The 25,154-nt window shown below is 36.7% G+C and overlaps 2 protein-coding genes across 2 annotated transcripts in view; both read left to right on the top strand.

Annotated features, from left to right (window-relative positions):
• The window catches only part of AK7 (adenylate kinase 7), a 28,144-nt gene extending 4,336 nt beyond the window's left edge, over positions 1 to 23,808 (top strand). Inside the window, 21 exon segments of the mRNA XM_037393256.1 lie at positions 3,435 to 3,518; positions 4,079 to 4,167; positions 4,703 to 4,793; positions 7,485 to 7,527; positions 7,530 to 7,561; positions 8,282 to 8,299; positions 8,301 to 8,352; positions 8,355 to 8,431; positions 9,925 to 10,055; positions 10,357 to 10,392; positions 10,394 to 10,494; positions 11,998 to 12,027; positions 12,030 to 12,063; positions 12,065 to 12,126; positions 13,144 to 13,170; positions 13,173 to 13,199; positions 15,078 to 15,275; positions 18,577 to 18,797; positions 20,963 to 21,121; positions 22,288 to 22,299; positions 22,301 to 23,808. Coding sequence (XP_037249153.1) covers positions 3,435 to 3,518; positions 4,079 to 4,167; positions 4,703 to 4,793; positions 7,485 to 7,527; positions 7,530 to 7,561; positions 8,282 to 8,299; positions 8,301 to 8,352; positions 8,355 to 8,431; positions 9,925 to 10,055; positions 10,357 to 10,392; positions 10,394 to 10,494; positions 11,998 to 12,027; positions 12,030 to 12,063; positions 12,065 to 12,126; positions 13,144 to 13,170; positions 13,173 to 13,199; positions 15,078 to 15,275; positions 18,577 to 18,797; positions 20,963 to 21,121; positions 22,288 to 22,299; positions 22,301 to 22,327 — 1,551 coding nt within the window. The 3' untranslated portion in view covers positions 22,328 to 23,808.
• Positions 23,809 to 24,344: 536 nt separating this feature from the next.
• PAPOLA (poly(A) polymerase alpha) overlaps positions 24,345 to 25,154 on the top strand; it is a 44,616-nt gene continuing 43,806 nt past the window's right edge. The window contains 1 exon segment of the mRNA XM_037393365.1: positions 24,345 to 24,683. Coding sequence (XP_037249262.1) covers positions 24,676 to 24,683 — 8 coding nt within the window. The 5' untranslated portion in view covers positions 24,345 to 24,675.

Below are 25,154 nucleotides of genomic sequence, written 5' to 3'. Positions count from 1 at the left end.
TAAGGATGAAAGCCTGTAGGGGAAAGGGATATTAGTGTAGCTTTACAGTAAAGCAACATTTTTCAATTGTAGCAAGCTATGTTAATATTTTAAATACATAGATGTTCTGGCCACACCTAGCATGTTCCTGGATAGTTTGTACTTTTGAAGCAGAGGGCTTATTGACTTTCATTCCACACTATAATCCACTTTAAAATCATGGCCATAAAGCTGACCCAGAATAACTGGCCATAAAGCTGACCCAGAATAACTAGAATATGTTATCACTTTATCTGTGTTTTAAAATCACTTCCTTCAGCTTTGTTTGTTTCAACATGATTAGGCTATTAAATTTACTAGAGAATAGACCATGCGTGTCTTTGTATTTAAGAGCTATTACTAAATAAATACCAACAGTGTCTCAGATGTGTCTCAGTGTCTTCACAGCTCAGGAAGATTGATGCTCTTGTCATTAGTGATGGGGTACTGTGGTGGTTAGGAAAGAGAACTGGAGGACAAATACATTGTATGATGAAGGTGTCATTTGGTCATTCTTTGTGCATTAGCTGTCTCCCATAATAAATACAGTGTAATTGCAGAAATTTATCAGGCTAATTATGGAGGGGGAAAAACCTTTACACTTCTCATCTTATGCCTTGCTGAGAAAATAGTACTAGAAATTACATTCTATTCTAATATCGGTTTAATAGTACAGAATGCTAGTAAAATTTGGTTTACAGCTTGAAAAATCAGTGGTAATTGTTCTTACTTTTACTGTACTAACATGGAGCTATAAGACTATGGAATAACTTTCATACTTGTGATGTCAGAAACATGGAGACAGTAAACAGTGTCCACGAAACCTTGCAATAACTTCTGCTACTACTAACACCCAGACGAACTATTGACTCAATTTTTCTGACTAGTCCAAAGCACTGAGTCACTATGTAACAAAGGAATTAATATAATTAGCTTCTAAATGTTTGCCAGGCTTGAATGTCCAGCAGTACATGATAAAACAACTTGAGTATTTTCAACACATGCCTCTTGCAGGCCTTTCAAAAGGAGTCCTTTTCCTCCAGAACCCCAGGGGCAGCATCAACAGGGATTATTACCCCTGTCTAGTTCCTGTCAGCACTTTGGAACAGGAAGGATGCAAAGCATCTGTTCTTCCCAGCAGATACATTAACTTCCTGTGGTGGCTGGAGACTTCTGGATTACTGTTCTTACTCATTTTTAAATTCAGTGGCATCGAGGGAATGTGCTGTCTGTGAAAGAAATGACAGTGTTACCACTGCCTGCAAAGAGCTCAGCAGGGGCTATTAGGATTCAGCAGCTGTGTCAGTCACGCAGAGATCTTGCACCAAGAATAGGAGGGTCTCAGCCTTGGTAACTGTTCAGAGTGCAATTTAATGGCTGTTCTTGCTTAAAGCAAGATGTCACCTCCAAGTTAGTGTACCTGTCACCCATATTTTGCTTGAATTTCAACAAGCTGTGAGCTAGAAGTCTCTGCTTTTTACCACTAGCAGTTTTTTGCCTTTACCTTTGTGGCAGGGCATTCGGGTTGTGTAGCTTTTCTCAGAAGTTGCTCACTCTGAGGTCCTGCCAAATTCAGAATCCTTGGAGAAACATCTGTCTACTACAGACTCTTCACCTCCTAGCTCTGTTGCCAGTGGCATTACAATTCCTGAATAATTTAGACCTGTTTCCCACTTCAAGCATTTTATTAGAATTAAATTAAAAAAAACCAAAAAAAACCAAAAACCAAACAAGGAAGCAAGCAACAGAACAATCGAAGGCTAGAGCTGACTGCAACAGCTAGAACGTGACATCTAGTGGCTTTAATGAATATTACACAGGAACTTGAAGGTCTTTACCCGTGACTAAATATGCAGTGTGTAACTGGAGCTGGCCTAATACTTGCCTTACTTTTTGAATAAATTCTATCCAAGTCGTCTCAAGTAGTACCTTCTTACTAAATAGATATTTTTAGAGGTCTTGAACCTGTTTCAGAGGTTTGTATTTCAGTGAAGTGTAGCACTCAGTGCTGAACTGTAGTTTGTCTCCCCAAGTGGCTACTGCAGAAGCTATTGTAAAGTGAATGGAAGAAAATCCTGTTTGTTACATTCTTCTTAGGGAAAAGGAGAAATAGCACCTCCTGTGCTTTCACAAGAGCCGGGTTTTTCCTGCTGGGAGATGGAAATTACAGCATGTGTTCTCCTGCAGCATGTTTGCAGTCTGTCCAGCACAATCCCAGGAGCTGGCTGCTTTTAGGGTACAAGCAGTTTTTTATCATGGTACTTCCCAAGTCAGCCTAAGTGTGGGAGCTTTTCTGCTATCAGTAATGTCTTCTAATTTTAATGTTTCTCGTGATTACTAACAAGTTGTTGCATTCAACTGAGTTGCGATAGATTTTATTGCAAAATTTTATTTTGTAAACAGACATACAATACACTGATGTTGTAACTTGTCATCCCTTTATATGACGCTTTGATTATACAATCATTGGCTAACAGTGTTCTTCATTTTATGTTTCTGAAATATTGTAAAGATGATAACGAAAGATGCCTTCCCCATCCCTCCCCCTCCCCCCCCCCCAAAAAAAAAAGTAGATCCCAAATCTGGACATTTATTCCCTAAATGCAGGCTCATTTACATAGTATTAGTAGATATATAATGTCTACGATCTTTACAACATAAGAATTATTTCAAATATTTGTTTCACTTTAAAAAATTTCAAAGTGACTGGTCCTAATATAAAAGATTTTCTTGAAAGTTTTTCTCCTTAAAGATGGTTTTTGAAAAAATGTTTTTTTCTCTTTATAGCCGTCCTCAACACTGATACAAGCAGTGACATTATACATGAACAGGCAAGCAGGACAGGCAAATTTATGGCATTATGCAATAATGGTCAGCAAAAATATGGGTTGATCCTGGTGTGTGGTTAGGAAAACACTTAGATAGTTCACAGAGTTTTAATTTTTTTTAATTGTATATTAAAATGAAAGTAAAGCAACTGTAAAATCATTATACACAGCATTTCCCACTTCTTTAGGCAATCACATGCAAACATAGTGCAATTAAATGTAATAGCTTAAATGAATTTCAGAGTTATTTTTCTTGAAAACAGAACGCAGACACATGAGTTATCCTGTTCATTTAATTGATCTACATAACTTCCAAATTTTTTAACTCTTAATTTTTTTTTTTAGAATTTCAGTTCATATGTAGACATGTAATTCTGATTGACTGATGCTTTTTTGGAAGGAAATATTAGCAATATGACTTATGAAACTACAGGATATGCAACAATTGGTCTCACTACAAATGTGAAGTGATATAATTTACACACGTTGTATATTTAGTACACAAGTACTCAAGTTTCAGGGTAAGCTAGTATGCCATTTGCAGTACCATAGTTTTATAAAAACGTTCTTGTTGATTTTACTTCACAGAACAAACATAAATTTTCAACTTATGTTGTTGCCTCAGGACTTCAATATGGAGCTGAGGAAGGAGTCTTGCACTACTTTTTTAAGGTAGACATCCAACTATTTTTGAAGGGTCATTTCATTTCTAGGGGCAAACCACATGAAATCGAATGCATTTTTAGTAGATTTGGTGCCATAAGCTTAATGCTTTTGTGAACAAAACTGGTTATCTGATCCCTTCGAAATGTTTTAGCTACAGTGGAAGTGTTTTCCACTTTTTTGACTCTATGTGTATTTTATTTTTTTTCCATAGTTTTTGAGCAGTATTTCCATATGTACTTTACAGTGAGAACTTACCTGTCATATCAATGGAATCAGGAAAAATGTCGGTCTTCTCAACATTATGTTCCCTTTTTTCCCAAGCATTTCTTTTGCTTGGGATACAAAATAACATTTGTCAAGATCAAAGAATATTCTTTTTTTAAAAAAAAGTTTCTTGTTTTTAGTAGGCTGCAGTCAGTATTTCTCAAGAATTGTTTCCTTTATTGCAGTTCCATTAATCATCCAAGCAAATGAATATATAAATTTGCCTAGTAAACAAATGCACCATTTTTTAGCTCTAGTTAAAAGTAACCTTTTTCTCCTCACTTTATTCTCTGTATTTTCAGATAGGTTGGCTTAGTGAGAGTCCTGCAATACCTGTTTTTGGAGATGGAAACAATTTTATTCCAACCATTCATATTCTTGATTTAGCAGCGTAAGTAAAAAAATATATCCCCTGAACAATAATATATACCTAGCTAGATAACAAATCCATATCTACTAGCAAGTACTGAGGCTTTTAAATTTGGGTGGGTGGGGATGGGTGGGTTTAGGAACACTCTTTGACCCTTTTTACTGATTCAGAGACTTCCATTTCTTTAGTACTAGATATGCTTTCTGGAAACCTTATCTGACTGTTTCACTGGTGCTATGCTTTTAAGAAATGACTAGCAACGCTCAATCTAGAGTGTGATACCAGTTAACTTGCACAGAACTGGAAATGGATTGTGGACTCTACAGTAGGCTAAGTTAGTATCTTCTACAAGTGTTGCATTTTATCCTTTGAACTTCTTTCCAAATAAAACATCTAGCTGTGCTTCTTTATTAAGGAAAATATATATGAAAATGTCATGGTGTGAAAAGTTCTGTGAGATTTTACAAACTCTGTACTGTTTCTGAAATGCATTTGACAATGAAAGCCCAGTATGTTTATCTAACTACTGGCCCTGACTGTACTTGCCGTGTTTCAGAGTGTTACAAAATGTAGCAGACCATAGGCCAAGGACTCACTACATACTTGCAGTAGATGCATCTATGCACACTCTTCAAGAATTAATAAAGGTAAGAGATTTGATATTTTTTTTCCAGATATCTTTAAGGTTTTAAAAACTATAAGTTTTACTGAAGTAGAAGTTCATTGGTCTTTCTGAAGTGTCTTGTGTGCTAAATTACATAGAATTTTTTTTTTAAATCCTCCAAGAGTCCTGTCCTTTGAACAAAATACATTACTTGGACCTGATTTTGCAGAACCTTTGCAGTATTACCATTAACTTTAGAAATTTTACTTAAGAAGGTTCTGGTGAATTGTTATGGGGTTCAGAGTACTGTAATTAGACACTCAAAATCGTAAAGATATTTTTCCCTTCATTTTGTAGGAAGGTATCTCGTTTTTCCAAGCATTTTGAAATTAAGTCTAGAAATAGTCTGGATGACACTGTTGAACTGCACACTGGTAGAGTCAACAAATGTGATATAATAGGAGACTTGCTCATGTCGATTGAGCAGATGTTACTTAAGGACCAAACATAACAGCCCAATATTTTTTGGTTGTGTCAAAGAGTGTTTCATGGAAGAGTGTGTTAGGGAGCTCACAAGAAGATGCAGCCTTTGTTTTGGTTCAGGTAATTATACAGGGTCTCACTGAAAAGTTAATAGTTGAAGATCCATTGTATGTAAGTGACCATAATGCAATTAGTCAACATTCCTATGGAAAAACCAAAGGTCAAAATAACTTTTGCAGCCATGGTCAACCATAAGAAAGAGCGTTATATAAAAATGAACACAAAAGACATGTAAAATACTAAATACAGGAGAAGTGTAGAAACTATTGAAACTTACATTTTTAGCCATATAGGCCCTTGTGTGCTACTTATTAAGAAAAGTTTAGGAAAGAGAAAATTAAAATTAGCATGGTTAAACTGTAGGTTGAGGAAAATAAGATGACAGACTTCAAAAAGTTATGGTTATGTCCAGGTGAAGAAAATAGAATAGAAAAGATAATGAAATCTGGCAGTGTCAGTGTAAAATACTTGAAGATCAACTATTAGGAAAGACTTAGAATGAATATATTTTTTTCTAGAAATTAAAAAACAAAAAGCCTGACAGAAAATCTCTAAGTCAAATTGATGATTATGGTATAAAAGGAGCACTCAGAGCAGACAAGGCCATAGCAGAGATGCTTTGCATTAGTGGATGGGTAAGAACTTGGAGGCATCTTTATGCTTCAGGATCTCTTTGTGGATAACTTGTTAGAGGATCTGTATAAAACGAAAGTTACTGTAGAAAAGATTGTAGAATGAGCTGACCAAATGAACACTAAAAAACCACCAAAGTCTGATGGTATTTACTGAAGAGGACTGAAATAGCTCAAGGACGAAATAACTCTGAATTGCAAATTCATACACACAATCTGCTGTTTAGCGTTGTCCTGGCACTTGAAGACTGGAGGATGATAGATGTGGTGCAGATGTAAAAAGAGATGTTCCTGAAATGTTTTGGGAATTACAGGCCAATATGCCTAATAACATTGGCTAATAACTAGGTACATTATTGGACATTATAATAAATTAGATGCATTAAAGTACATCCAGATACATATGGTCCATTTGGGAAGAGTCAATGTGACTTTGTAAAATATTTTCCCAATAAATACTTTACAAAAAAGTACTTTCAGATACTTTGGAAACCTCCTGAAGTTCTTTAATGTGACCAGCGAATGTGGGTAAGGCTGAACAAACTGATGTAGTCTACTTGAAATTCCCAGAGGCTTTCAAAGAAGCACATCATGAAAAGCTGTTTAGAAGCAGCTAGGCACCCTAAGAAAAGTGGTTGGGTCCTTTTGTGGGTACGGTCTTGTTTAGAAATGAGAAATAGAGGGCAGGAATAAGTGAACAGTTCTTGGGGAGATGGGAAGTTGCCAGTGGGGGACTGCTGGAGAGGGCACTACAGGGAGCTGTACCAGCCCAGGGGAAGACTGGAGAGGTACATGGGAGAGAAATACCTTGAAAGTTACTTAAATATATAGCAGCTATTTCTAGTTTAGGAAATCTTTGACTTGAAAGTAGTTGAAGATTAGAAAAATATTTTGAAGGAGTATCATATGCTTTTCCCATTCTTACTTTCATTTAGGTGTCCACCAATTGACATTGTTGGAGACAGAATGCTGGAATATATGTAGATTTGATCTGATGCTCTATATCAAATGTTTATGATTTTATGGAATCTAGCAGAGGTTTTAATTATTTCACAGTGCTATAGGAGTAAATAACAATTTCTGTCTAACAATGAAATGAAAATGTTATATGGAGAGTTATTGGTGGTGTTGATCTAAAACCCCTTCCTGATTATTAACAGAATCAAATACATCAAGAACCTGAAGAGAAAGTGCTGGCGAATAAAATAGGTCTCCAAATAGGTCTTGAGCAGTAGGAAGCTGTATGTACATTTAAGAGCTTTGGAATACTTTTCTTTGGTTTTGGGTTGTCTGTTTCTTGGGGTTTTTTTGTGTGTGTGTTTTGTTTGGTTTTTTTTTAATTTCAAGTGCTAGAGGGGAAGTGGTATATAGCAAAACAAAGCCATTGAATACTAACATTAAAGTTAATATATTGTGCTTTGATCTGTCCATTTCAAATCAGAATACTGATTTTTCAGGTGAAGTGTAACATAAAATGTAAAGCATATATTTTATCCAGAGAAATCCTGTTCAATTTTTTCTAAGTATCTTATTTGGTAAGTGCATTTTTTTCTTGATAGTGTATCAGTAAAAATATTGGACCAGGAAAAATTGAGAAGATTCCAAAGAAAATGCATTCCTGAGCAAAGAATTAACGGTCAGTACTTTTCTTCCTTTTATTACTTAAGAAAAGAATGTAAACTGAAAAGTATAATATCATTAAAATAGATGATTATTTTTTTTCATTTAATCAGAAAACTATAGCTCTAAAAACATGTCTAAAAATATGTACCATGAGTTTAAGTTTAGAAAATAACAAACTGAAATTTAACCATCATAGAACAGACTATTTTAAGGAGTTACAGCCTGATTTAGAAAAGCACTGATGTCACTGTTGCACTTAGCATACTGGAGCACTCTACAGAACCTACACAAAACGATAAAAATAACAAAAAAATTTAATAATGAGGTGCTGCTAGGCTGATGTCATAGGATACATCAATTATGTTGTATCCAACTATTTATCTGGGAGAAACTGTTTATAGGAAAATAAACAAATTATAACCAGGTAAGGTTGTAAGATGGTACTTGATAAAATGTATGAGAAAGAGGTTATTCCCCAAACATTATATGAAACCTTTGCATTGTACAGAATAATTGTTTAACATTTCATGTTCTAATAGATCATGAGAATACTCAGATACAAATACACATTGAAACAGGCTCATAGTTTTAAAAAGCTTAAAAGGTCTGTTTTGCTTTTTTGCACAAACCTTCCTTTCCCTATGCCTTAATTCTTTCTATTCTCATCCCTCCATTCTAGCCTAAGTTTAAGCTAACATATTCACATGCCATAACTTAAGCCTTTGCCCTTCAGCAAATGCATTTGGATATGTTTGTTTGTGAACCTGCGAATGGAATCTATGTTTCTAAAGAGAACTTTCAACATTAGTGGGTCGCTCAGGCAGGACTGGTGGAGAACATTGAACAAATCATCAAGGAATACAAGCAAAGTCGAGGATTACTGGTAATGGTTTGGTCTACGCTATTTTAAGTGCACCTTTCTTTTGCTTTTCCCAATAGAAATGGTTATATAAACATAAGCTTTAATTTCTTTGAGTAAAAATCCATGAAAGACTGATATAGATGCAAAATAAAATGAACACGAAACCTGAAAATCAAATGAAGAAGTTAAAAAAGAGGGGATATTAATTAAACAAAAATCATTAAATTGTATTTCTTTTATGCATAAACCTGAAACCCTGTAAATGCAAATAAGCTTCCTGAAGGAGAAGCTGCTGTTCTGAAAGTAATTTCTGTATACCAGATACAGCATTCCTGGTATATTTTGCTGCAAGAACACAGTAAGTGTATCTTTTGTTTAAGCTTTTTTATAATAGTCGCTAGTTAGGCAAGTATTTTGTGTCCTTCGTTATATTTAGTGAGCCAGGATGTTCAGTTGCAACGTAGATTTCATTTTACCCTGCTCTGTTTTGTAATGAAGCGAGTAACTTTGCTGTTTCCTATGTTAGTTTAATATTTAGAACTTCTGTATTCAAATGTATGAGCAAGGTTAGTGAAAGGTGCAGAAAAATGGTTGCACACATTGAAGTATTTGTTGGCATGATAAAGCTGTTCAGCATGTTTAAATCTTGTTCAGACTTTGAACAAGAGTTCAGGAGGTATAAAACAAAATACAACTACTATCATTCAAGATTGTTTGTTAAAAGTCCCTGTGTACCTCTGAAAGGATTATCATATCTGTGTTTGGGTTAAACTCCTGTGTCTGAGTACATATGCATCTAGTTCAAAAAATTCGGTACAAAATATAGACATACCATGTGGCAAGGAGAGTGAAGGCTGGCTAGAACTCTGTCCCTGTCACTATTAAATTTGTAGTTTGCATCATCAGATTTACTGAATTAAGATAGGCATTTAATGATGTATGATTTTGAGTTTGTTGTATAACATATTTAATAAGCATATACTGGAATATTAATTACATTTACTCACCCACAGGCTAAGTAGGCTGAAATGAGAAACGGCTAATATCTTGCAATTGTAATGGAGCTGAAATTTTTTAGGTCAAAATAACCATTGTGATGATAGCAACTCTACCTTAGTTGGGAAATAGAGCTTTGGCATGTGTATAGTAGAATATCTACCACCTCATTCCAAAATTCACTGTGTCCTATCTATAGGATTGTGTTTCATCTCTTTTGATCATTCAAACACTAATAGTGCCGCTATAAGTTGGTTTGCAGGTCTATTAAATAGAAGCGTGCTTTTTCTCCAGTGGTAAAGTTGTACATTTAAATTAAGTAACTGTGTTACTCAAAGCTTGTGGATGATATAGGAAATATTCAGTGAGAATTAAATGAATAAAACAAAAATATATTTTAAGTTTTAATGATTTTTGTTATTTCCTGTTAGTTACGGTAAAAAGATCGTTCCTTTTACATAAAACCATCTGTATTATTTGAATGATGTTACATTTTTATCTTTTTTTTATTCCCCTAGCCTCTCAAAGTTTGTATTCATGGTCCTCCTGGCGTTGGCAAATCTACCATTGCTGAACAGCTCTGCAAATACTACAAGCTACATCACATTAAGATAAATGATGTGATTTCTGAAACAATAGCAAATCTGGTGTGTTGCTGTTTTCTAATATTGCTATTATTTTAATTTCTGTGGGTTTATAATGTTTGGCACAATTTAAAAATTAGTCTGAATTCCATTATTTTAGAATGGAAATATCTTTTGACTTACTGATCACCTCTGGGGGATGCACTGAACTGATTTTAGAGATTAAAGGTGGTTGCTTAGTATCTCACTGTCCAGGAGCATATGTAAAATGAGTTGTTGAATTATTTTTTTTTATTACATCTGTGTATAAAGGAATTTGGCTATGGAATTTCTGAGCCTATTTATATTTTGGTTGTTGTGGTCTAGAGAAAGTGTGGCTCCTAAAGAACAGGACTCTGACAGTGGGAGAAGAGGGAGAAGACACACAAAGAGGACCAGGGTAGAAAATGTAGAAGCAGCACCAAGTTATTAGCTGGAATAAGAAAAGCATGGAGCAGAATGCAGGTAGGAAATACAAAGTACTATGATGGGATTTAGGTAACTAGTGTGACCCTATGCAAATGGAAAATCAAGAATAAATCTGTGCTTTAGACCTTTTACTTCCTATTAAAAGCAAGAATCATGCCCTGTCCATTTGTATATACCTTCTTTAAAAATCGAATACATGTTTACAATATACATTATATACCTTGTATATTAAGTGTGATCTGTTTTTTAAATAATTGTGATACTTTTTTAGTTGTAGAAGTTCCATCTTCCTACTTCTCATACATTTTCTATAATTCTTTTAGTGAATTAAGTTGATATTTAAATAGCAACGATATACTCAGAAGCACAAGAATCTTGGCCAGATTTTTTTAAAAACAACATGTTTTCTTCTCAGAAACAGGGAGCATAATTTATCTAATATTAAAGTAAAAAGTGGGTGAAAGCATATCTTTATCAAATTTGCAAAGTAGAAAAGTATTCTAGTAAGAAAAAGAATTAGTGCATTGTCATATGAGATTGTGGGTTTTTTTAAAGTACTTTATACCTCATTTTGGCCATCGCTAAAAAGTGAATAGTATTTACTGAAGCCTGTAAAGAATTTTAAAGTTTGGAGATTGAAAAAGGTCCAATAAATTGCTGTTAACTGAAAAGTACTAATTATCATCTATATATGATTAAAGTCATGTCGGTTTTGACTTAGTGCTTAAAATTTTCCATGCGGTATGAACCCCTTTTAAACTGCATTCTGTCACTAAATATTTACCTAATTTGGATCTTGTGTATCTACAAAGCAATGGACTTGTAACGCAGCCAGAAGCTTCCGTAATGAGATCTATAGCAGCATCTCTTCTGCATGCCTTGATTTGTTGTTTTAAATAATAAAGCCTTTTAAATTAGTAACATACCTTTATGATTACAACAGTTTATAAATATTCAAGACTTTTTAAAAAGCCAAAGCAAACTAAAGTAGGAAACTGGAGTCAATGGTTTGTCCTGGCAAAAGGATTAAAAAATCAGGTCAAACCAACTTTTTATTCTCACATGTTTGCTCAACAATGTTGGACAATATAATAACCCTACTTCATATCTCAATCTATTAATCTTAAAATAAAACTAGTAAACCTATCTCATGTTGTTCTGCCAGACTATCTTTAGTCTTACTGTTAGCTGTAAATAGAAAATGATTGCTTGTCTCATGTTTTTTTCTATAATATTTCTTGCTGCTTCTATTAACACCTGATGCATTTAAAAAAAAAACCCCACTAATTTCATGTTTACTATCTTTGAAGTTCTAATTTATATCCTTGTAAGCGCAAATGTCATCTTATTTTATAGCTACACATTTAGATTCCATAGATCACTGACAACATGTAATTGTACACAATAGTAACTCAAAATACATAAATTTTTTAGAGTCTAAAAGAAGTTTCACTGATAATCGAATGAAGATGTTAGTAAAATAATTCAAGTGTCTATTTTCCATAAACTAGGTACCTATTAACCTTCTTTGTGTCTTAGGCCATCTAGATGATCAGTATGTTGTTAAATTTGTGAGGATAAACTCAAATCTATGCCTTGTAGAACCAGGGATATGTTTTGATGGGTTCCCAGAGACATATGACCAGGCAGAAGATCTTTATAGTGTAAGTACCGCTGCCTCTGTTTTTATTGCTGCTTTTGTTTTATTATCGCTGCTAATACTGTCATGATCATTACTATTATCAGCACCGTATTAGTTGAAGTGCTCAGCGCTGTAATGACTGCAGTGCAGGAGTGAAACAAAGATGTTTTCACATGATGCTTAAATGTAAGAAGGATATAATGCACCTTATTTAATTTAAGCACAAGTCCAGTTTTCAGACTACCTTTCCTGGCAAAGTACTGAGTAAATGCACAAATATGGAGGATGCTTGTTCTGTGTCAGTCACTCTAACCCAAGAAAGCCTCTAAGAATTTCTTCATAATATTTAGGGGCTGCTTAATAAGGGGATCCACCCAGTGCACCAACATGTTTATGAGCCAGGTGGAGTGGGTTATTAGATCAGCTACATAGCTACGACTCCAGAGGAACTCTGTGACATACATTTCAAATTGTGAGCAAGGACTGTCAATGCATTAAGACCATCTCCAAATGTAAATTACATCATGAGTTTTGAAGGAAAACAGTCTTCTTCAGTTTAATAAACTGAGCTGTAAATTAATCATGCTCAGTTGATGCTCTTCAGGCAGTTTTACTGACTATTCAGAACAGCAGTCACTTAGCAGCAGAAACCATTTTAACCGTAATACTGTAAAAAATTTCTACTCAGTGTTCCAAGCCTTGCCTCTGTTTTTGGTAGAATGATGTACTTGGCAGGAGGAGAGGCCAGGGTCAGGACAGCAGTTTTAGAATTGGACACATCTTAAAATTGTGTGTGCATGCACATACTTCTGCTGTATAGGCTAACAACTATTAGTGTCCCAAGGCAGGATTCTGTGATGGCTGGCAGCATGAATTACTTACTGAATTCTCTAAATTGTGTCCAGGTTAGATTAATTTCCAACAACTAGTATAATTGGAATAGATAAACCTGTGTTTGTACTGGGCACATTTTTGGCAAATATAATTATATTGTTGCTTCAAATGAAAATGCCAATAATATTTTTTTGTAGTGGAAAGTGAAGATGAAGAGGAAGAAGTAAAAGGCAAAATAATAAATGTGATAAATTAATCACACCTGGTAAGTTTGATAGATTTCTCTTTATATAAACTGGGGAGTTTTCAAGTACTGCTGCCACCAACGAGAAGTTGAAAATATCATTCCATCTGTTCATATTTAATTTAACATAAAATAAATATCTAATTCACATAATGCTGCTGCCTTCTTATTTTAAAGTGAGCAGTAATCAAAAGGAAGGTTTTGGTTTGGTTTGTGGGTATTTATTCTGTCTCTTTTTTTTTTATTTTGTGAAAATGCCATCAATTGCTGGCTAATAACATAGTAGTGGCTGCCTTTGTTGTGATTACAGCAGCTATTAATGGAATAAAATGACCTCTTGAACTTGGGCATATTAAAACCCCATAGTTTATCCTAGTATGATCACTGAAAGATCTTACCAAACTCACTTTAATACATCAGTTAGTTGGGAATTAAAATAGAGTGGTTTCCCTCCATGCAGAAATGGCCTCAACCTGGTGTTTTCACTATTTTTATTTCTTGGAAGTTTTGATTACATTCAAACAATACATTTGGCATATTTTGCATTACAAGATGTGTATGGTTAGATAGTTATAAAGGTGACTATCTCAAACGATTGGTGTTTCAGTAAATTATAATTTGCTGGCTTCAGTGGAAGTGAAGAAAATTCAGAACTTTCTGAAAAATTCCTCAGTCCTTGCACTTACGTGAAGGGGACAGATGTTTGATTTAAAAAGCAGGCTTCTACAAGTTTGTAACCACTTATGATGATTTCTGAAGTAAATAATTTCTGTTATTCATAAACAAAACCACTTTTACCCACCATGTCAAAAGAGGAAAATGTGAATGAATTATTATGATGGGCTGGAGAAGTACCACTTTTTCCCCCATAACAAGGACTTCAGGCATGGGATCCTCTTTTAAAATACCTTCTCAACCTTGGAGAAAACTTGTTTTAGAAAACAGAATGGTTCAGGAAGGATTTATGTTAATTTGGGAAGGCTTTCTTGTGTTTGTTTTGGGTTATTTGAGGTTTGTTGGGTGGGGAGTGGTGGTGTCTGTGCTTGATTCTACAGATTTCTCTGTCTGGAAATTTGCTTCCTGGCTTTGTTAAATTAATGGGTTTCAGTAGTACTGAGTAATGTTATTAGTAGAAATATCAGCATATATTGTGATAAATTGTATAAATCATATATAATAAATACAAATTGATTGCTGAATTAATAAAATACTGCAAGATTCAACTTAATGAAAATACACATGTAGATTTTGATGCAAAGAAAGGAGATGGGTTTTTTATGGATCTTTGAAAGATTTCTGGTGTTACTGTGTACCGATAGCACTAAAATAACATTGGCACTAATTTTTGTGGCATGTGGTGACATAGTATTTTTAATGTACTATTTGATTATTTAAAAAAAAAATAATTCAGCAGATACACCTTTGTGAGATTAAAAATCACAATACAGAGTGATAACTTTTGATGATTTGACAAACAAGTGAGTTGTTAAATTTTTCCAGCGTTACTTGCTGCTTTGGCTGCATTCATAGATTTTTTTTTTCCTCCTATACTTATTACATGTGATGGTTGTACGATAGCTTTGTCAGAAAATTTGGACTATGCTGCATTGCTGCTGTTAGGTTTTTGTGCTGCTTACTGCAGGAATAGTCTTGTTGATAGTGCTATGAAGAATTTGGCAAATTTGAATATGTAGCTTCTTTACAGATATGTCTCAATATTATTGGACTGCTCCATCTGGAGAAGTTGAATATAGGCATTTGCTAATTAAATTCGCTGTGAAGATATATAACAATTCACATCTATTTATGTTCACGTTGTGGTTTAAAAGTTATTATTAATGCAAAATAGGTAAGAGGAAAAACAATAGATCAGTGCTGATAATGTGTTCTTCTTCACAGAATTTATTATTTCATTGACTGCATCTGATGAATTCCTTATAAACAGAATAATAAATCTGCCAGCGAGAATTGTTGCTGGCACTCATTATACCCAGGACCGGTTCCTGCAGTCTCTGAATCTCTTCAGAGAGTTAAACACAGATGATCAGACAGTTCTCAACTATTGTGATGAGCTTGAAATATATCCTCAGTTTATTGGTATGAAATAATACATTAGTATATAAAATGATGAATTAAAAATTGTTGTTATTACAAATGTAACATTTGCGCATATCATATAGTAAGTGTACATATATAAATATTTTAATTAATGTTGAAGGACACATATACAACAAACATTTAATTGTATCCCTGCAAAATATCTGTATAGTCATAAGGATTCTGAATTGTTGTCATACAGTTAGCTGTTTTTAAAAAACAGGGGGGTTAATTGTTCATTGTATAGGCTAAATGTTCGAAACCAATTTTCTGATTCAGGTTACAGACCTCTGCACTGGCATCCTTCCAGATTGGTGTAATAGTATATTTTCATGGACTTTCAATATTAGATTTGCTTATATTTTTTCTTCAGACTTATCCTCAGATACCATAATATATATAGGTCATCTGTAAATGATGAAGCATGAAAGAAAATTATTAGATCTTAAAGGTGGAAGGCTAGGACTGAATCTGTTTTGCCGTATACCTGTATGTGAGAAAATTTGTCTGCCTACTATCTAGGAAAACTGCGATCACTGGAAAATCTTGAGAAGGTTATAGTAATCTGATTATTCAAAACAGTGAGATCAAGTTGACAGCATTCTTAAGAAAAACGAGGGAGGGTGTATCTTCTTAGGGAGGGGGAGAAAAGGCAGATCAAAGGGAAAACCCTGCAGCTAAAATCAAACTGCTGATATTTGGAATGTCCATTTGAGATGAGTTATGAGAAGTTAATTGTTAAAACAGTCTCAGTTGTAACTGATTTCCTAAGTTGTTGGGTTTTTTATTTAATATCAGTCATGGAGATTATCTTGAGAATAATACCACACAAGTTTGTTAGTAAGTGTAGCAGTGGAAAAAACAGTGTTTTAGTATAATCATTTTAGAATTGAGGTAATTCTGCTACAGGATGTAAATGTAAGAAACATTAAGTATTAAGATCTGATGCCATCAATTGGTTATTTTCCTTACCTTGCACACTTCTGGATACACAAGTAGTAGCACCGTGCAAGAACAAGTTTTATTTTGCTGGGGACTATGAAGTGTTACTGCTTGATAGAATATTGCTAGGAATTATTCCCAAAGATTACTCTTAAACTCTAGTCCATTCCAAATAAGGAAATTCACTGGCCTAGTAATTTAATTATTGAGGTATCACAACTATGACCTTCAGTGACATCCAGATGATTTAACATTCCGTTTATAGTGTTGATTTTCATTTTCAGAGGAGCTTTGTCTTTTATTCCTGTTTATCTCAGGAACAGCCTCTTTACCGATATTCACATCGCTGATTGTACCCTGCAAAGTATGCAACCATACCTCTTTCAGTTGTAAAATGGCAAGGACAGATAAAAAGATAACTTCTGTGAGCAACCTTCAGCTCTTGCCAATACGCCTTCATTCTAGTTGATGTTCCATTGGTTTATCAGATCCATAGAATTAAATAATGTCAGATTTAAGCAGAGTGCCAACTGCTTTCTCAGTCACATTCTGAAGGAATTTAGTGGGGAATGGTTAAAAAATGGTGCTTGATTTGTTTAAATATTGACTGAAATTATCCTATCTTCCACCTTAATTTAGAAAATTGTAACATATGGCCTTATGGATTGCTTTTATGATAATTATTTTTTCTGAGTCTGAAGTACGATCATACAAAGGAGTGGGCTTCAAGATTCTGGAAACCCTATTTGCTACAATGACTCACTGCATGAAGTCTGCAAGTCAGATTATATTGTTTCTTGTTTTCTCATCTGCAAATTGGAGTGGTGACACAGGCATATTAGATCATCCACAAAAAGGCATGTTAAAGTGATAACAGCAATTCCTTCAAAGGACCTTAATTTATGAACTCCTTTTCTGTGATCTTTCCTTTCAATTAGCAACAGTGATAACCTAATTTTATATTTAAAAGTTATTTATTTTTGAGGATAAATGTAGATAATTATGATTTCCTTAATATTTGCACTGTAATATCCCTTGGCCATCAGAAAAAAATAAGTCTTTGAGACCTCAAATTCAGTGTTGTTAGAGTTCTTAGCAGTACTTTAAATGACTAGAGAAGTGGGTTTGCCCTGTATTTTGTATATACAGGTGCAGCTAAAATTGCAGAAACAAAGGACTCCTTGAAGTAGAAAATGTATTATTCCTTTAATATGGAATACCTGATTTTTCTTTTTGAAGGAGAAGCTGTAAAAGAAACTTTATCATGTAGAATTATGGTAGGTTCTCCTCAACTTATTAGCAGAGTTTGGACTTCAAGACCAAGTCACAAACATTTAAACTCTTGAAGTAATGGTGTTAGTATTGGACAGCTGTCTTCTGTCTGAATTAGTGATTAGAAAGACATGGGAAGCATGCTTTGCCAATGGCTTTCAAAATAACTCCATAAAGCAGACTGTGGAGTCAGACTATTGGAGTCTCATCCAGATTCTCTGTTCTAGTTGTTCTGCGTTTTCCCCTTCCTCTGCTTGGTCTCCTTATCCATTTCTGTAACCTTTAATTTCCAGTCCCTTACACTGAACAAGCCCTTTACCCCTGTATTTTCTGAATACCTGAATACTCACTTTTACTCTTTTCTGTGTATAGTTCTATACCCTTTCTGCCAGATGCCTCCCACACTGATGCATATAAGCCCAGAAAAGCCCTGAGGACAGTCCCCATGTTCTGTGTTTTTCGTTTTCCTGCCTTTTTGCAAGTTTAAATAACCCAACTAGCCTCCAGCAATTAAAATGGAGAAGGAATGAAAGAGAAGTTCGTGCTCAGTCTTTATGGTCTGTAGATATACACAGTAAGAGTTCAACTAGATAGGTCCTGGGGATTGGTAAATGTGTGCAAGTGAAAACTGCAGTTTGTTGCCAAATCCTAGCAACTTATTGTGTAACCTGCAGGGGAGACGGGGTCAAAAGCTGATGGGTTTATGCACCTGGATAAGTTGACAAGTTGATTACATTGGTGGCAGGAACATCTCTGATAGCTGAATAACCTAATTTAAAGTTTTGAAATCCAGGCAAGCTGAAATGGATAAATAGAATCATTGTAAAAATTATTTTAATAATTTTCCTCCCTTACATCATCTTAAAAAGACAGACTATTTTAGCTGAAACTAGTAAAGAAAATCAGATATATAAAGCTTAATTTCGTGTAGCAAAAGTTAGCATCTATAAGCAACTGAAAACAACATTTTATACTTGAAATGTAAACAACATGAACACTATATATTTTTTAGGTCTTGCAGGTTATTTACTAATGTCCATTGATAACTGATAAAGTCATGCAAAGTCTCTCTTGTATTGTTTAAAAGATGTAGCAAAATTTGAAGATCCTGAGAACAGATTTATCATAAAAGAGATCATCAAAGAAATTGGGGAACCTCGGAATTATGGTTTAACAGATGCAGAAAGGAGAAATTGGAACCGCAAAGCAGCTGAAGAATGCCTTGTCAGAGAAGCTCAAGAAAAAGCTGAACGAAAGCGTAAACAAGCTGAGGAGAGGGCTGAAAGGATGGCAAATTGGGAAGAGTGGGTAGGTTAATACATATTTTGGGGAATCCATTATTTATGTGTTTTATATGTCTTCCAGCAATCTGCTATGTAAATACACTTGGAAAGTGCGGCATAAATTCTCTAGTTCCTTATATCCTATTTAGATCTTATTTAGAGTATCTTCACAGTGCTTTTTGAGGCTGAACCTAAAGAATAGTCTCTATTTGATTACAGACATAACTTTTCTTTTTTTTTTTTATGTTGGTATCACTATGTCTTTCAAATACTTTCATGATACTCTTCTTGTTCTTGCTGCACCATAGCTCTTTTATTTTACCATTCCTAAATATGTACTATGATCAATGGTGATTTTCCATAACCATTTTTCTAGGACTTTTGCATTTCGCTCACTTTACTTCTAAGCAGCTCACCAAGTCTTAATTATCATGCCTTTCAAACAAGATTTTTAACTCAACACTGGTCTATATTCCAGTATGCATCGCAGAAAGGTTTCTGAGCCTGCAAGAGAAACACCTTTGAGAGCTGAGTCCTCACTGCAGAGAACTATTTGATGCAGTCTGAAGGATGCTTTTTGAGTGCTAATACTCGAAAAAGTACTTGGTATTTAGGCTACTCGACATCACAGGATTTGCACAAGTTGCTTTTTCCCTATTTACTTTGCCACACCTAAGAACATTTTAAGGAAAGAAGGTGAAATGCATACTGTAATAATGTTCTTGTTCACACCCAAAGTCAGGTTATTTCACCAGAAGGCAGTTCCATTGTCTTTAGAGCTATTTAAACCCAAACTAATCGTTTCACAGTGAAATTCCTTTCTTACATTTGAAGGCCCATAAACATCTTTGGGGAAATAATACACAGAAATTACTGACTTTTAATGAAGCATTTGCGTTGCTCTGATGTTGGATCGTAAATATGTTTTGTTATCTCTATGCTTATTTACAGCCTCATTCAACATTAAATAGCATTTTGTACTCACTGTAAGCTTGTCTAAAATATCAGTAAGGGTAGTTAACACATTTTTAGCTATATTCAATCCAAGACCATCTAACTTCCAAGAGCAAATTGCATTATTTAAAGCTAAAGAAGGTGTTTAAATAAAATGTGTACTTAAGTTTATCCTTTTAAATAAGCAGACATGTAGGAAATCTAAGCAACTATTCATTTGCCCTTGAGACTGTAGATTAGCTGCTGTCTCTGAGTAGTGACCAAAGACCACTTACTTGCAGGATTTATTAGCACTCCTGAATTAAGTGAATAAGGTAAGTATATTTTCCAGATTTTGGTATGTTGTTTTTACCTGAACATTGTTTTTGTGTTGAGTTTAGAAAAGCAGTCTCAGACTATCACTGGCTTTCTGTATCTATATATGACTCATGCTACTGATGAATAAAATGAGAGAAGAGAGGACAATAAAAATGGTTTTGAGTAAGGTCTGGCTAAAACTACTGAAAATATGCATGCTATTAAGTGCTATTAACTGGAAGAAAGAAAAACGTGCAGCAGTTTTATTTCCCCACCCCTCCTACTTTTTGAGTGTAATCATTGTAATTGATTTAACCTGAATCCAGGAATAAATTTAGATGGTGTATAGAGATTTTATTTACGGTGGTTTTAGTCTGTTTAACTCTCATCCCCCTCAAAAACTAGCATACATGAAATAAAAACAAAACACAGCAAAGAAACCAAATCCAAAACAAATAAACAAAAAAACCCGCAACACAATTTAGTTATTTAGAAACTTGGGTTTGTCTTCTGAGTAAAAATATTCTCCTCACTCCCCAGTTCGAAGAACTCTCAAGAAACTGTCTGCATTCGCAATAGTACTAATTTTTTAAGTAATACAGTGTATTCCAAGCATTTCACCAAGTATCTTGTGGAAGCAGGAGCCCCGGAACACTTCAGAATAAGCCCCCTTTTAGGAGTTAAACAGAAATCTTTTTTTTTTACTAAGGAGATTATTTCAGTTGTCATTGTGTTCAATTCTTTGTCCTCAGTGTGTCGTGTGCTTGAAATGTAATAAATAGTACATAGTTTTTCCTGCAGAGTTGTGAGTTTTAAAGTTCTGTCCACAGCTTCTAACACTATTTTTTTTTTAATTCAGAGTACCATTATTATTTAGTCATGTGCTATTTGGTAGACATTATAAACCTTATTCTTTGTGATTTTGTTCATTATTTATAGAATAAACATATGGAGGAAGTGAAAAGACAAGAACAAGAGTTATTGGAGGCTCAGTCCATGCCACTACGAAACTATTTAATGAAGAATGTCATGCCAACACTTATGCAAGGGATAACTGAATGCTGTAGGATCAGGCCAGATGATCCAGTTGATTTTCTGGTAAGGTGATTACAATATTTTTTTTCTTAAATATATTTGAGTACACCCAAGGAATCTCTGTTAACATAAGGATTTAAATTCTTTTTTGTCACTGTCATGGTAACAATTAATTAATGGTTAGATCTGCAATTCTAGTGAGCATTAATGAATGTGAAAATTAAAAACCTACTGAGTACTCTTCAAGATCAATTGATACTGTGTATCAAGTAAGGGCATAATCCAGCTTTGCTAAACAGTAATAGGACAAAAAATCAGTAGTAGAATCTGTTTCTCTTTGGTACATGCACCCTGCACATCTTACCGACCCTACCATTCTGCTGTGACACAGAAGCCTGCAGAAAGGGGGGGACATCACTCTCCACCCTGCTTATGCCCCTCTAGGCACAGCAGAACACATTTTTGTAACAATGACTGAAAGCAAGCTCTTGGTAATCCCCTCACAATACACAGATAAATTGAGTAAATCCTGTAAGATATTCATAGGGCAATTACAGTTGCAAAGGACCTCAAAAAGTTATCTACTTCAACTTTTGGCTGAAAGCAGGGACAGCATTGCATTCAGACAAGGATTCAGATGCTGTGAAGTTATTGTTGTACCGCTGTTCTTCCTGCACATCCTAAGAAAATTAACAAGCTACCACAGTTTTAATGAAAAGAAATATTTCATAGCCAAGAAAAAGCTTAAAATAATAGCATCAGTATTGGGTCCCACTTTAGGCACTAAGGAACGTTTAATTGTTTTAACCTTTTTGCTTACTGATGTGTGACAACTACCTGTAGCTGCAGGAGCATGATATCTTCCCTACTAAGTGCCTAATTTTTAAAGATCGGTATTATCTACTTTTCTGGGTCCAGAAATCAGGCCCTAGCATATCGTCTACAATTTTCCATGGAGTGACAAATACTTTCATAAATGGCTCACTTCCTTCTCTTGCCACAACACAGAGATGGGGTGACTGCTACCAAGAGGGAGAATGATGTGGATGGTATTTGGATGTATTTGTGTGGAAGAGGTTTCTCTGACATATCTGTCAGAAATTACATTTTAGATCCACTTAGTTTCTGCAATTTAGTTTAAAGCAAAATTATCCACTGTATTTTGTTATTTTGTATAAATTTTAAAACGGAGACTTGAAATAACTAACTCTGAAACTTTCTATTTATAGGCAGAATATCTCTTTCAAGAACAGTCCTGATATCGAATAGGATAAACATTAAATCATAATAGCGTAGAAATTGTGAAATGGAAAGGGGAGAACATTCATTCCTAATGTTATTTTAAACAAATACTTAGGTTCTGAAATTATTTTTGTTTAGAATTATTATGTAATCTCCATTTTGTTTCTCATACTTCATTACTATATTGTATTGGGGTTTTAATTATCCTTCTACAAAAGTAACATTTACTGCACAGATTAATACATTTACACATCTGTATTTCATATGTCTGTTGAAACTGTGAACCATAGGAATCTTCTCTCTCCAAAATTTTCTTCCCGGATTTTTTTTCAGTTACACTTTCTATTTAAGCAATATATTCTTGTTCTGATCTGTAGCAGATGTAGGCAGCTAGCCTGAGAATTTTTTTTTTTAAAAAAGTGTGTTAACTGAAAATGGAAATAAGTAGAAGCAGCAAGCTCTCTTATTTCCCCTCCCAGCTACCAAGATGCAGAAAGTCATGCAACATAGTCTTCTTGTGCTGCACTGAAGACTAACTAATAAAGTTTTCCAGCATAGGTATGTCATAAAACCTGTTTTTTTCTTTGCTGTCAAACAAATGGGTGTAGTTCTCATTTAATTCTCTTCATTCAATATTGATACGTTTTTCCCAGATTCTTGAAGAATCTATACTTTCCAGCATGTGGCTGTCATTCCTTTTTTTTTTTTTATTGACTTCATATACCTCTCACAGAACTGTCAAGATTTATGCTCACCGAGCTGAAACTGATAGCGTATTTGGTGTAAAAGAATACTGGATTTTGTCAAAACAGAAAGCAAGGGCCATTTGTGAGAAGGGGGGGGGGGGGAAGAGAAAGAACTGAAAGAATGTTTATATAAGCATTTCACAATTATTTCATCTATTACTTTTAGTAGTAGAATTTTAGATGTGTTAAGCTCAATGTTCTTATTCAGATACATTAATATAGTTTTAGAGAAACAGTCTTATTTCATCTTTTCTCACAGAGTCACACAGCTGAGTCAGTGATGATAGCCAGGAGCAGAGTTCAGAACCATCATCTGCTCTAAGAAACAGATTTCTATGGGATCTAGGCTTCCTATATGCTGCCTGTCCAAGTTACTGTTTATCACGTAAGGCAGTTAAAGATGAAATAATCGCTAATTTTAGATAAATTCTTAGTTTGAGAGGCCTATATTTCAGACTAAAGATGAAACTAGGACCTATAAAATGATAAAACAGGGTGGGTTTTGTTCTTTTAGTTGCTGTAATACGTTTACCTTTTCTAAGAATAAAGTTTTGAGCTGATCTGCAAAGAGTGCTTTTTGTGAAACTTAGGCAGCCCGATTAGAGGCAGAGCTTCCAAAAACCAGTAACAGAAAAGGTTCTTCTTGCTCTGTGTGAGGAATGAAACCACGATAAGCCCGACGCAGGGAGCGAGGCAAAGCACAGAGATGGCTTCGAGCCCACAGCCTCCATGTCCCAGAGCCGCAGGCAGGGACGCAGTCGGGCCGCGCTCGGCCCCTGTGAGCCGGTGACGACAGTCCCGCCGTGCCCCCGCGGGGCGCCGCCGGTGGGGGGCCGGGGCAGGGCCGGCCGCGGCCGCCCCGCTTCCCGGCGCCTCGCCGCAGGCAGCCAGCCGTTGGCCCCGGCCGCCAGCCGGCCGCAGCGGGGCCCGCCTCAGGACCCTTGGGGCGGCGTGTTGGGTGACGGCCCCGCGGTCTCACCGCCTCAGTTCCCACCGTAAGGAAAGCCCGCGTCCCCCCCTCGCCCGGAGCCCGCCGCGGCGCGGGCACGCCGCCAGCTGCGCCCAACCCTTCCCGGCGGTGCGGCCGCCCCTCCCGCACTCCCTCCCCGGCCGGGACGTCCCGGTCGCCTCCGGCCTCGCCCGGCGCGAACCCGCGCCGCGCTGCGCGCACGCGCCGCCTCGCAGCCGTTAGCGCTTTGTTTTCAAACCGGGGCTGGCGGCCGCGCCGGAACTACAGCCCCCAGGGTGCCCCTCGGCCGCCCGCCCGCCGGGCACGCGGGGGCCAGCCAGCGTGCGCCGCGTGCGGGGGTGGCCGCGGCGCTGCGTCAGGCCCCCCCCGCTCTAGAACGTTGCTGTGGTAGCGTCTGGGCGCCATGTTAGAAGGCCGGAGGGGAAGAGGAAAGTGAAGCGGCGGCGGCCGGGCCTAGCGAGTGGCTTTCTCCTCCCTCTGCGGCCTGACCCCGGCCCGTGCGATGGTCACGATTCCCGCTTCCTGGCGGGACGAGTGACCGGTCCGGAGGCGGCAGTGGTGGGGGAGGACGAAGAGAAGAGGAGGAGGGAGAAGGGGACGACGCGGTGGGTGGTGGCGGCGGCGGCGGCGGAGGAGGAGGAGGAGGGGCCGGAGAGACGATGCCGTTGTAAGTTGGAAAGCTCGCGGAGTGTCTGAAAGGCCTGTGTTTTGCCGGCCCTTACTCAGCGCTGTCCCCGTAGCGCCCCGTGCTCCCTGTCCGCTCGGGCCCTTCCTGCTGGCTCTCGCCCTTCCCCCCTCTCGCTGTCCCCCCGCCGGTGCCGGGCTCTTCCGGTGCCGCAGTGTGCGGGGCTGTGGATCCGCTGCTCTCCGCCCAGACCGCGAGGAGCTGCTTGCTCGTGTAGCCGCCTCCCCGCCCCCCATCGCCGTGAGTCCCTAAGAGATGCTGATGTGGCTTTTACGTTGTTGTTGTTGTCGTCTTCTCCTTCGCGATTTCGCAGCGGCAAGTGCGAGGCACCGGGCGGCCACGAGGCGAACGCCTGCCGTGGCCCCCCTCGACCCACTGTTGAGAGGCCGCACGAAGTGGCACAGTGCCGCGCGTTTGTCCCTTTCTGGCCCCGGCCGCCAAAGATGAAGCTCT

Source organism: Falco rusticolus, chromosome 7, assembly GCF_015220075.1.
Source record: "Falco rusticolus isolate bFalRus1 chromosome 7, bFalRus1.pri, whole genome shotgun sequence".
NCBI lineage: Eukaryota > Metazoa > Chordata > Aves > Falconiformes > Falconidae > Falco > Falco rusticolus.
Note: the sequence above shows the minus strand (reverse complement) of the source record. Positions and strands in the feature narration are given on the sequence as shown.